The 13,911-nt window shown below is 42.2% G+C and overlaps 1 protein-coding gene across 4 annotated transcripts in view; it reads left to right on the top strand.

Annotated features, from left to right (window-relative positions):
• arhgef39 (Rho guanine nucleotide exchange factor (GEF) 39) overlaps positions 1–13,911 on the top strand; it is a 136,315-nt gene that overhangs the window by 15,311 nt on the left and 107,093 nt on the right. For all 4 annotated transcript variants that reach the window (XM_084346459.1, XM_084346461.1, XM_084346462.1 and 1 more), the window contains exon 3: positions 9,396–9,490. In XM_084346459.1, coding sequence (XP_084202585.1) covers positions 9,396–9,490 — 95 coding nt within the window. The remainder of the gene's footprint in view (positions 1–9,395; positions 9,491–13,911) is intronic.

The following is a 13,911-nucleotide window of genomic DNA, read 5'->3' on the forward strand; positions in this document are numbered from 1 at the left end:
GGAGTGGCACATTATGCAAATGGCTGCAAATTTAAAGAAACTGTCTTGCCTGCAATTAAAGGGGACACTTAGTGAAAAAGTGCAGGAATGCTAAAAATAAGGCTAAGAATTAAAAATGGAAAGCCCCGCAGGCTCAAGCGCCCACACATCACGTCAAGGAAGGCCAAGGAGAGGCAGCGTGTGCATTCAACATGTTTGCGATGGACACAGTTGAGGGACCGCCTATGCCCTAGTATGCAACAGTGACTGTTGAAGGAAAGGACATTCAGTTTGAGGTTGATTCTGGGGCTACAGCATCGGTCATCAGTAAGGAGACCTACAGGAGGACATGGGGACACAAGCCACCTCCTATTAAGCCTTCGACACTCAAGCTAAGGACATACACAGGTCAGGCCATACCTCATTTGGGGGTGTTCCATGTGAATATTTCAGCAGGAAGACAGAGGGCTGAAGGCAGACTTGTAATAGCCAAAGGTAGTGGGCCTAGTCTTTTGGGCCGTGACTGGCTTTTTAATTAAGCTAAATTGGCATGAGATCAAGTATGCACACACAACAGAGGACATTCCGCACCGATACAGTGACCTGTTCAGAGACAAACTGGGCACACTTATGGCAGTGACTGTGAAGCTCATCCTGATGCAGCACCACGTTTCTTCAAGCCCAGAGCGGTGCCCTATGCAATGAACAGCAAAGTGGAGGAAGAGCTGGAACGCTTACAGGCGCTGGGCATCATTGAGCCTGTCCAGTTTTCAAGGTGGGCAGCACCCATTGTTCCTGTTTTGAAGCCCGATGGAACCGCAAGGATATGTGGTGTCTACAAAGTTACCATGAATCAGGTCTCAAAGCTGGAGGAGTACCCGTTGCCACAGGTGGATGACCTGCTCGCAACGCTGGCTGGAGGTAAGCTGTTCACGAAGCTTGATATGAGCCATGCTTACCAGCAGCTTCTTCTAGAGGAGAAATCAAAAGAATTTCTCATGATAAATACACACAAAGGATTATTCAAGTACAATCGCCTAGTGTTTGGAGTGGCATCCAGTCCCGCCATTTTCCAAAGGACAATGGACACTCTATTGTAAGGGATTCCACAGGTAGCCGTTTATTTAGATGACATTTTAATTACAGGGGCTACTGAGGCTAGGCACATTGAAAACTTGAGACTCTCAGATGCAGGGCTGCATCTGAAGCGTGAAAAGTGTGTGTTCATGGCACCAAATGTGACCTATCTGGGACATAAAATCACTGCAGAGGGTCTCCGCCCAGTGGAGGACAAAGTGAGGGCTATCAAGGAAGCCCCAAGCCCTAAGAACGTCACTGAACTCTGCTCATTTCTGGGTATGGTGAATTATTATGGGAAGTTCCTGCAGGACCTCTCAAAGGTGTTAGCGCCACTGTACAAGCTGCTGCACAATGACACAAAGTGGCAGTGGGGTACAGAGCAGGAGAAAGCATTTAAGGATGTGAAAGAACTTCTTCAATCAGCAAAACTGCTAGTTCACTACGATCTAGATAAAGAGATTGTTCTCTCATGTGACGCTTCGCCCTATGGTGTGGGGGCAGTCCTCTCACATATTATGGAAGACGGCTCAGAGAAACCTATTGGATTTGCCTTGCGGACACTGACGGCTGCATAGAAAGGTTACACAGTTAGACAAAAAAGGTCTCGCCATTGTTTTTGCAGTATGGCGCTTTCATCAGTACTTATATGGTTGTGTTTTCAAAATCCACACTGACCATAAACCACTGATGAGTCTGCTCAGTGAAACGTGCTGCATTCCGCCGCTAGCGTCAGCCAGAATCCAACGTTGGGCACTCATCTTGTCAGCCTACCAGTACACCATAGAGTACAAAGCTGGAAAAGACAACGCAAACGCTGATGCGTTGAGTCGCCTGCCATACCCAGAGATGCCTGTCTCAACATATGTGCCTCCAGAGACTGTCTTTTCATTAGAAAAATTGTCAGACACACCTGTAAATGCAGCCCAGGTCAAGCAGTGGACAGAGAGACCCAGTACTGTCCAAAGTAAAGACTTAACTGCTACAGGGCTGGCCCAGTGTTATTGTCAGTGAGGAACTGAAACCATATGTCAAACGCAAGACAGAACTCAGCCTGCAGGATAGCTGCATATTCTGGGGTTTGAGGGTATCTTCCACGATCTGTGAGCGACCTGGTCCCAGGTGACTCATCTAGGAGTGTCACGAATGAAGAGCCTGGCAAGGTCCTACGTCTGGTGGCCAAGAATGGATTTAGAGCTGGAGAACAAGGTAAAGGCATGCACACAATGTCAGTCAAATCAACACATGTCGCCACCAGCCCCTTTGCATCCATGGGAGTGGCCAGACCACCCCTGGTCGAGGCTACATCTGGACTTTGCTGGCCTGTTCATGGGGCAGACGTTTTTCATAATAGTAGATGCGCACTCCAAGTGGATAGACGCTCACATCATGAGCAACATAACAGCCCCCTCAACCATAGACAAGTTCAGACAAGTGTTCACAATCCACAGGTTGCCTGACACAGTGGTCATGGATAATGGTCCGACGTTCACCAGTGAGCTGTTTGGTGAGTTCATGGAACAGAATGGCATCCGTCACATTCGTACAGCTCCTTTCCACCCAGCCTCAAAAGGATTGGTGGAGCGAGCTGTCCAGATGGTGAAGGAGGGTCTGAAGAGGATGAAAGTTGACTCTGTCAGTGCCAGACTTTCACGTTTCCCGTTTAAATACCGCCTTACGCCACAGACCACTACTACACGTACTCCAGCAGAGATGTTGATGGGGCGTAGGCCTAAGTCAAAGTTGGACCTGCTACGTCCAGACACTAAGGCCGCTGTGCTGAGAAAAGCAGGAGGGTCACGATCAACATGCACGAGGGAGACAGCTGAAACCAGGTGACAATGTCTATGTGAAGAATTTCAGCAATAACTCTAATCAGCAATGGCTACCTGGGGTTATCCTGACGCAGAGAGTTCCTCTCTCCTATGTTGTCGAACTGACTGATGTTCCGCAGATGTAGGAGATACACTAGTAATAAATGTAATTTATTAATCACTGGCGATTAATAAAACACTTGTTAATGGGGCACCACCTCAGATGTTTTGTCTATTTGAATAATCCGGAGGTAATTAATCAAATCCGACTAAACAAGGTTAACTTGTATCAATTCTAATCAATTTCAGATCAATTTATTCAATCTCATAAATGAAGTAGTGACTTCTACACAGTTTCCATCGGTTCTCCACATTAAAAACAAACCTGCACAGACAACAACATACGGTTAAATAGGTTTATTTACTATAAAATGGAATAAATTAAATGGCAATTTATATGAACAACAAAAGTTAACAGACAATGTGGAGACTATAATGATCAAATTAATGGGGTTATGTGAAGATATAGGCTACGATGGTGAAGTTGTGTTTCGGGTGATGTAATTAATCAAATACTAATGAAGTAATTTTTAATATTAACGAAACCCTAATCAAACTTCTCTTAAGCTAAAATTAAGAACCAGGGACTGAAAATGACACCAACCATCTCATGTGTGCAACCAGTAGTGTGCGGGATAGCTTTGTCCTACTTTGTTTGGAGATTGGAGGTCCGCAAATTTGGGTCTCTTCTCCGGTATTTGTAGCTTGACTGCGGGCTCGCAGTGTTGGTCCGAGAGCCGGAGGGGAGCCGCTGTTCGTCCGATGTCACGGTGGGTGACGTCCTCGTTCCGATGTCGGATGAAGAGCGCAGTGCGTCTGGCACTGATGGCAATCCTGGCTCAATGCCCAGCGGGTGGCACCGCCCGGGATCGTTGGGGGCTGGATGGTATTAGCTTGGCAAAAAGTCTTTCTGTCGTTGCAAACCGCTTGCACGGTTTGTTGAGACAGCCAGTTACTGCAAGTCTTTACCGCTGGTGATGGTCTTAATAAAAAGGTTCTTCTTCGTTGCAGAGTGGTGGTTCTTTAAGCTCTGATCCGTGAATTAATTCAATCACTTGAATAAAATAACTAAAGGATTACCGCTGGCCGGGCAAATCTTCCGTGGTTACTTAAGACAAGATGACTTAAACTGAATTCACTTCCACTGAATAAGGTCGTGATACTTAACAATATATGTAAAAGAATCAAAACTGAAAGCACTTAGAGAATGTGCATCAATAGACTACCGCAGACTATAAAAATGAGAAAAGATCAACACGTGGTTGATTCTGCGGAGATTGCTGTCTTGGAGCGTGTTGCAAAGTAAAAGAATAAAGTAAAGTGTTTTAAAATTAAAGGAAAAAGGAGAGCGCAAGAGTAAGAGAGAGTAAGTGCAAGAGAGTGAACGCGAGTGGTGTCTGCCTTTTTGTTGTCCTGTCTGGTAGGCGGAACCCAAATGGCGGCTGACAGCGTTCACGCTTTAAATGATATTATAAGCCTAAACTCGCGGACTTAATTAAACTAAACTATTGTTTTTTAATGTTTAAAGATCGTGTTTCACCTTCCTACACAATTTCATTTATGAACTTCTTTTACTGACTCTTAATTTGTTAGAATTAAGAGGGTGACATCCTGACTTAATGGTTAATTAGAGATGGTCTGAAATCTGGAGGAATACAAAGACCATTTGATCGGAATGTCCCACAGATAGTGAAGCCAGATGTGTCGTAAATAACAATAGACAGAGCAAGAGCATAGAACAAGTCAGAAGGTGTCTGGTGTCCTTCTCACTCTGGAAAGTGTGTTTGGGGATCAGAAGTCAGAGAGACAGAGAGGGTGAGAGAGAGGGAGAGACATCAGACGTCGTTGCCTAATTTGCAATTGCAAAGACATTTGAAATTAACACTTCCTCGTGACAAAATAGTTCCTGTCCCTCCTGTTGTGGAGAGAGTAGATGTCTCCATGCTGGACTCAGAGTGACCTGTGAGAGAAGAATTTATCTCTTTGGAGGGGAAAGAAAGTTCAAAATGGAAGTTTTAGGTCGTAAATTAATTAAAGGTGTCTTCATCTGAAGGCTTTATGGTTAGAGAAACACTGTCCTCTCTGCCAGGAGATAAGGTGGCAGACTGGAAGGCGCCTCCTTTCTATGAATAGTCTTCTTGCAGATGGAAAGAGTTAACAAGAATAAACAGGCCTCAACACCAAGAGTCAGAGGCGATAGGCATGTGTTCCTACACAGACATCAGGACCACGTACGCCTGCGTCATGATACAGGCCCAGAGATCATCAACACCTCAGACTTTCCCTTGGTGAGCCAGGCTACTGTGGGAGCATCACCAGAAGAAAAGTCACTTGAGAAAGTGTCTGTGCCCCCTGTAGAGGATGGACAATTGATCACGAACACACAGACCTCTCTTGTGGCTCCTGTACCAGAACCACCCAAAACACCTACACCAGCTGTGCCAGCTACGGCACCGGAGAGGCGCAGGTCACAGTGTGCTCGGAAGCCTCCAGACAGACTGAAGGTTTAATTAATCAGTAGGGCTGCACCCAAATAGTCGACCAAGCACTGGTCGACCAAAAAATCATTAGCAGACCAAATTTCATTGGTTGATTGGTCGCAGAAAAAAAAGCCAAAAACATTTGGAGCCGTGTCTTGTCAAATTTAAGTCAAAATCTATGTGACTGGCGGCTGGTCTGTGTATAAAAGGCTGGAGGGCTTTTAATTTGAAGGGCCAGACACAGGAGGTCGTGACACTCACTCACTGTCAGCGTTTTTTTTTTACACGGCAGGTCCCTTCGACATCGCGGTTAGACAGTTAACAATTAATAGCCAACCATGTCGGGAAATACGTCTAAAATATGGGATCAATTTGAAAAGAAGAAGGATGACCCCCCCGAGTGCGGCGTAACATGAAGGAGAAAGCTCCATGTTACGCCGCACTCGGGGAACGACGCAGGACTGGCAGGACTGCTACTGCTAGGCTACTGCTAACGTGAGTTGTTGAAAAACCTTTTTAGCAAACTTTGTGTTCACAAATGATGTTCTCAATGCTCGTGTTCATGTGTAGAGACCCTGGTGATGCTACGAGCAATGTTTCATGTTGTGTCGAGTCTTCTTAGTGTTTTAAAAATAGCGATTTTGATGCTACAGAAAAGTTGCACCACGGACCTCCATTGTGAGTGCAAGTAGCCTAGCTACCTGCCCATGGCGGCCCGAACATTTGAAAACAGAGATAAATACATTTTATTATTGTTATATGGGCTAATATTAGACTATTCGTGTGTACTGGGGAAGCTAAATTATCCAGCTCACTGTGTTTTACTTATTGTGTAAATCTCTCTACAGGCGCATCCACTTTACTGCGGAGATATATTTATTTATTTATTTTAATATATATATATATATATAAATATATATGCGTCGACTAATCGCTCTAAATGACGACCACTGGTCGACCAAGAAAATCCTTGGTCGGGGGCAGCCCTATTAATCAGTTTATGTGTTACATGGAGTGTGCATATGCTAGGTTGTAAGTGTGTATGCCAAAGAGTAATGACTTGTTTTTGAAGAAGTACAATTAGTTAAGGGTATGAAAGAAATGACACCACATTAGTTAAAATTTTCCAGTTTATTTGCATTAGGAGAATTTTAGAATTTAGTGGGAGAGGAGTATTGTAATGCTACGACAAGTCTATACATTTTCATACCACTAGTTGGAGCTCTTACATATATAGATATATAGATATATAGTTTTGCACTGCCTCCTTTTTAAGATGTGTACAAATCAGCGTCTCCTGTTAGAAGAACGTGCTGTTCCTGAGCTCTGTAATGTTACAGTATTATTCTGAATGTATCTTATATAAAGGCTACCACTCGGTACACCATCCTTTGCGGTCCTGGTTATTGTCCAAGTTACCACGGTATTGATATGTGATATATGTGATCGGACCCGAGCACAGGCATTAATAATAACTATAAAAAAAAATTAGCAGTCTTTTCGCGGATGGTCTCGTTTGGTATTGCTCATTTATTGTCATCAGAGGAATCACCAGTCTGTTTCATAAACATTTAAAAGTTCCTCATAGTCACTTTAAAAACTGTTACAGTGCAGCCACTTTTTAAATAGAACAGTTTAAAACAGTAGTGAAACAGCAACTTAAATAAATATAGGAATAAATAATTTCTTAAATCTTCCTCATAGGATCCGTTTGCTTGCAGCACCGCACTTTGAAGGGCAAATGTTAATGGTGATACTGTGTACACCCAGTGTGCAGACTCAGCAAAGACATGGGGCACACGCCAGAGGTCAAAATGTCAGTGGTAGGGCTGGTGCGACTGAATCGCAGAGGATATAAACAGTACTACCGCCATGCTTGAGCACTTGAAGTAGGAAGCAGTGTGGTGCGGCAATGTTGGAGTGTCACTCCATGGTCTATGTGTGTGACATGTTGAGAACCCCCGCTGATCAGTTTGCCAAAGACAGAGCTGCTGTGTTGTTATGCTACTAGATTGCTGGTCCTACTAGTGATTGTCCGTCCTCATCGAATAATGCCCTGCAGTGCATACGTTGTTATATTTGTTTGTTGATGATTGAAGATGATTGAATAGAATATTGAAATATAAATGACAGGTTTTAAAATGTTATTTTGGGTAAATTTGTTGTAATATTAATCAAGTAATACAAAAATGATAGATTAATCGATAGATTAATAAAAAAAATAATCATTAGGTGCAGCCCTAGTCAGTAGTAAAGCTGATTGCCTGCAAGTCTTTCAGCCTACATGAAATGTGTTCCCTCACTGTCTCATTTGGGGAATGCAGTTTCGTTGAGCTCTTTCGTGTGATGCGTCTTCAATTGCTTTATAAAGTTGCTTGTGTTGAAATTGGCAACACTTGTGCCACCCCTCGAAATTACAGCCATGCATACTGAACATGTCGCCATTTAACTGGTTGGGTTATCCAGAGTAAAATTTTGCCAAATAGCTGACATGTTGCGAGCTCCGTCTGCCTCACATTAAATCAACTTCTTCTTCAGCGCTCTAAAATCAGTAGTTGCCAGGGGCAGTACAGCGCAACTTTCTGTGTTGGCTTTTAGAAGCAAAGAAGAATTGATTTCCTGTGTGTAACGTTAAGCAGAGCTAATAGAGCTAAATTAAGTGGCATTGGATTGGTGCATAGACTCACATACTCGCCAATACCGATACCTGCATTTTTGGGAGTATGGGTGGCATTTCCAATACTGGTAGCAGAATCGGAACAACTCTAGTATGGACACCCAAAAACCAATTGAAATGCAATTTTTGCAAATTACATCCAAACCACATTTGGAGGTGGTCTGCCCACTCATATCGGATTTCAAAGTGTCTTTTGTATCACTTGCAGTGCAACACACAACAATAACATAAAAACTTAGATTTGCCTGCAGTCTGAACATTGCCTTTGTGACAACAACACCAACTATAATACTACTTGGAAACTCTAGGGTGCAGAAGCTGTTGCATTTACATTTCAAAATGTCAAATGACCTCTGAGACGGACATCTCAAACCCTGGACACATAAAATCAAAACTGCCTGGGGAAACTCAAGTGCACTAACCCTTTAAAAGGAAATTTGTCTAAGATTGTTTCCACAATCAAAATATACAAGATATGCATGCTGAACATTTTCAGAGGCAAAAAGTTGAACATTCAGACAATACTACAGTAAGAGTGCACTCCACATGTTTTCATGTTTTCATGTAGGCTGCATATTAACAGAATAAAAGGTAGCATTCATGGTACCCTGTGGAGAGAACAGACTTTTCCACCCACCGCTGCAGCCACATTTCTACACAATTACTCACCCTCCACCCGTTCACTCCAATTAGGAATCATTTTTAGGCCTAATGCACATTCAATTTGCTAATCCCATTTTCACTTCAAATGACTTGAGACCGGCACAGCTGTTGCTTGATTGTGAGTGTTGTGGTACAACAACATCTCTCTATTATTGTGCTTCATATGAGCCATGCAGACATACATTAGCATATAATGTTAACAGTCAGTCTGGGCTGTAGGGCAAGAAATTAACAAGCCCTTGTTATGAAGGGTCATAGATGTTTTGTGCAGTCTGTTGCTTGCAGTCTATTTTTTTTCCCCTGTTAAAAGGGCTTTTTTTTGGGGCAAGTTTTTCCTCACTCGAATCGAGGGTCGAAGGACAGAGGGTGTTGTCTCTGTACAGATTGTAAAGCCCTCTGAGGCAAACTGTGATTTGTGAATTTGGGCTATACAAATAAAATTTGATTTGATTTGATTTGATATTACTCTAGCTCTCCACGTTGGGAGAGTAGTTGAGATGTCAGCAGTGAAAACAGCTCCTTCTCAAAACAATTCCATTCATCAAAGGCATATCCAATCAGAGACAGCCCAGTTGTAGCCTATTAATATAAATGCTGAGATAATAATGTTATTTTAACTCCCTCTTTCTCCCTTGTTTCTCACAGTACTTTGTGGAGATCTTGAAGGCCAAAGGAACCCTGAGGCAGGACATTAGAGAAAGCATCTTCAGTTCAATTAAAGCTATTCATTCAGTAAACCAGTAAGTATCCTCTTAATAATTTAAAGAATAGCTATGCTTTGAAGATGGCTATGAGAGACCATGCAATTCGATGACGATTAGTAGTTTGTCTCTTGTGCAAGAAAGCAGTTTGTATAAACTCTTAGTTTATCAAATCAATACCCTACAGGGTTTCCCCCAGAAAACTTGTTAAGCCCGGTGGTAGGGTGGCCCACCAGCGGCCCACCGGTGCCCAAGCGTGTTTTTTTGTCAGGGGCCTGACCCTGACCATTGACTGATGGCAGGGCCCTATAGGTAACAGATTCATTAATGGAGTAGTAGAACTTAGGACGAGCGATTCCATAAGGCTTTAAGATCAATGTTAAAAGGTGACTGGAAATTTGAAAATATTATCATTATCATGTGTTATTATAAGACATTTATGTAACACCAGGTCTTACAGACTGCACTCTTGGAATGCTGTTCAACCAACCACAAAAATAAATAAATAAATAATAAAAATACTATTTCGATAAATAATATCAACTGTCTGCACTAAAAACCAAAAAACAACTGCCTGGTGTCTCCAGAGATTTTTATTTTTTTCCTCACGTGAACATGACCACGCGTCTTTTTCCGGTCAGTCGTCATGGAAACGTGACAATCACGGATCTACCAAAGATACTCTGTAATCTACTGTTTGGACCAGAGAAAACAAACGTGTGTAAACACGAAAAATGAAACGCTGGGTCATTTTCACATCTGGTGAAAGCACCTCGGCTCACAGAAGTCCGGAGCTCTGACGCTGCAGGGGACGACGTGCTAACAGCTAACCGCTACTAGCCGCTGCAGCAGCTGGCTGAGCCTCTAGAGCCGCGGCTCGGCTCACGTTAACAGCTACGAGGTCGACCTCGACCTGGTGCGTTCCTCTCTGTCAGCTGGTGAAGCAGCGGTCTGATGAGCATGATGTCCCTGACATGTCCCGTTATGCGCGACGAAGTTGTGACGTTGTCAGGTGATGAAAAAGACACCTGATCACGTGTTGATGGAGCGCAAGACTGATTTAAAAAAATAAATAAACGATGCTTAGCCTGGCGGGAGGGCAAGTAAGACCTGGCGGCCCGCCAGGCTTATAATACACTGGGGGAAACCCTGCCCTATCTTCTCCATTAGCAGGAGTCAATGATATTGTGTTGTATTGTAGATGTGATATTTTCCCTGCTGGACACATGAATGCATATCAAGTATAAATACTCCAAGTGATGGCATAAGTAAAGAGCATTTTTGTTACCAGAAAAATTCATGAATTCTCACTGCTTACCTGGGCTGCTGTTGAAGATCCCAGGTCGATCTAAGCTAAGGTCTTGACGTCACATTAATCTTGCTGCAAATGTCCTTCAAAACTTTTTTTAAAAAAAAACGTTTCTTAAATGAATACAACAACATTAGTGCATACTAACGGCACTGGAAAATGGGGCTCTGTCTTCTTGAGAAAAAAAAGTCAGTTAGGTATTGTTAGGCACATTGCATGATGATAACAGATGATGCTTTACCATCCGTGTTGAACCCATAGTAAACACTATGTAGTTTATTAGAAGTCTGTAGACAAGTGCATGGATTAAAGTTCTCCGTCGCTACGACGGATTTCCGTCATTCAAACGTCACAGAGGCAACTTGTGAGATCAATGTAGATCGGGGGAGAACTGTTGGCTGATGTTTATTGACAGATTGTCGCACTCTACAGCCAAATGTATCGTTAACAGCGTGTGCGCGCCTGACCAATGACAGTGTAGTGACCCACACAGGGCGGGATCTCAACAAGGAGCGGCGCTAAAGTTTAGCTGCTTAGCTAGCAAGGACTCGTCGCGCTGCTACCTTGTCAATTGAGTTTAGTCAGCACGTGAGAACTCGTCTGACACGGAGAGTCTCCTGTTGTGTGCTACATGTGTGAAATAACAACTATAGTCTGGACTGCAGTGTATCTGTTTAAATGGCTTCATTCAGCGTCTCTCCCTCCCCTCTGTCACCGTTAGTTACCATGGTTACAGGAACGCCCTGAAACTTTATAATGATGATCAAAAGGAAGTTTTTGGTTAGTTTGACTGCACAAAATCATGAATGTTGCCTGATTGTATCTCAATGCTTAAATCTTGTATTATAACATACAGAACAAAGCCTCAGAGCTTCTTTGATTATTAACAGTATGTTAGTTATGACAGAAAGTGATAATTTGCCATCAGACTGACAAGGTTGCAAAAGTTGCTGCTTGTATGATGTATTTTTCTGTTAAACGATAAGAGGCTCACTTTAAACAATATTATTATTAATAATAATAATTAATGATAATGATGATGAGAAGAAGAAGTTTAAAAATAGCGTACTGAAAAGTCCTGTAGATGGTTGATTATTTGAAAGAGTAAAACTTGAGAGAAGCTTGGCAAAAAACAGGCACAGATTGATTTCATAGATTGAAAATTACATTGAAAAGACAAAAAACATTTTAAGTGTGAATAGAACAGCTGTTCAGATCATCCTCCTGTAAAACACTGTTGGTCAAATATTTAAACTTGATGTCTGCATTAGAGAACATGGTGTGGGGTGAGGCTGTAAATCTTATCTTATTTTTTTAGCACGTGTCAAGTAAAATGCCCTGTAACATGTTTCGAAAAATTACAAATGACTTGGCTACAGCTCGAAAAAACATTTCAGTCAAACGATTTTTTTTTGCTTTAATCCATGCAAGTGTATCAGAATGATGTGATAGGGCTGTAGGACTCAGTTTTATCAGTCGAATCAGGTTTTGCTGTTCAGTCTGAGTCAACTACTCGTCTTTTTGCAGTACAGCGCCACACTAAACATCTTTATCAGCCTGCATCAGTGTTTGTTCCCTGCAGCCTCAGACTCATGTTTTAATGCCTGTCTTCGTCATCTGTGATGTTAAAACATAAGATTTCCACACATTGTATGTCCTGCTTATAGTTCAGTCATAAAATCCCATGGAGCATCTCTCCTTTTGGGCTTCTCACAGCGCTGTCAGAGCAGGGCCGGCGCCACAGATTTTGGTGCCAGATTAGGATTTAGTGCCCCTAAATTACAGTTTTTCTCACCAGTTAACACCATCCTGTGTTGTCATTCGGTTTTCTTAAACTTCATTTATTATTTAGTTCAGACACATTTTTCAAATAATATTTGAAATAATAAAATGTAGACGAACCCTTACGATTTGCAGTCTACAACCTAACCACACAACAAACATAATCAGTTCAGTCTGAGACTGTACAGCTTGACAAACTAAAGTAAGTAGTTGGGATACCTTTTGATTGGAATTCCATTTCCAGACTAAGTAATGTGTTGTGCTGGTTCCCTCAGGCTCTAATCCTCTGCAGACTGACAGGCTTTCTTGTTGAGGGTGCTCCAATGAAGATTGAAATATGAATTACACAGTCTGATGTATTGGGTAAATGGTTCTGCAGTTTCCATACATCTTCATTATAAACCCCTTACTGAATCAATGGTTGATATATAATGACAAGACATCCCTTTAAAAAGTGATAAGCTGATTTACCACTGCAAAATGATTGATTATAGATTTTCCCATTTTCATTTCATTTTCTTTTAGTCTGACATATGGAATACATTGAATATCTGAGTGACAGTGTGCCAAGAATAATCGATATTTAATTAGCTCTCATATACTGATATGTAGGTTACATTCTCATCCATCTGTCCTAAATGAAACATCAAGTATTATATTGGCTATAAGTCTTAATGCATTAAACAGACTCACTAATGCTGCTGCTTTAGCAAGTGCTCTGTATGCTAACACCAAGTATGTGTCTGGTCAGATTTATTCATGTTTTAATATTCTTTGATCAGTTCCAGATTTAAATCAAATTAGCCAAAAGGCAACATTTAACATTTGAGAACTTTAACAACTACAAAAACATGCTTTGGTAACAATACAGAAAATTGGTCTCATCATAGTGACACTGCCCTGATCAGTTTTAAAACACTAACTCCAGGGCTAACCCCCTTCACTTTAATCAGCAGGTGACAAGCAAGAGATGGGAAGTTAGCTTGGGTCTTGAGGGGTTGTAGGATTTATTCACAGATAATAGCTAAAACTGTACACACAATGCACTGCTACATTCACCTTTGAATTAAGGCAGCTGTGGCTCAGGAGGTAGAGCGGCTGGTTCGAATCCCTGGCTCCCCCAGCTGCATGTTGATGTATCTTTGAACACCAAATTGCTCCTGATGAGCAGTTGGCAAGTGTGACAAGTGTTGTAGAGCGCTTTAGACTGGAAGCCTTTTCAGTTGACTGGAAAAGCGCTATAGAAATGCAAGTCCATTTACCTTTGTTACATTACTGTAAACCCATATACTCACTGTCACACATGCACTCTCTATAGCCCCATTCACACTGCGCTTTCAGTGCGGGAATCATGCTCCGATTCTCTGCA

Source organism: Pagrus pagrus (genome assembly GCF_965226575.1).
Source record: "Pagrus pagrus genome assembly, chromosome: 23".
NCBI classification, from domain to species: Eukaryota; Metazoa; Chordata; class Actinopteri; order Spariformes; family Sparidae; genus Pagrus; species Pagrus pagrus.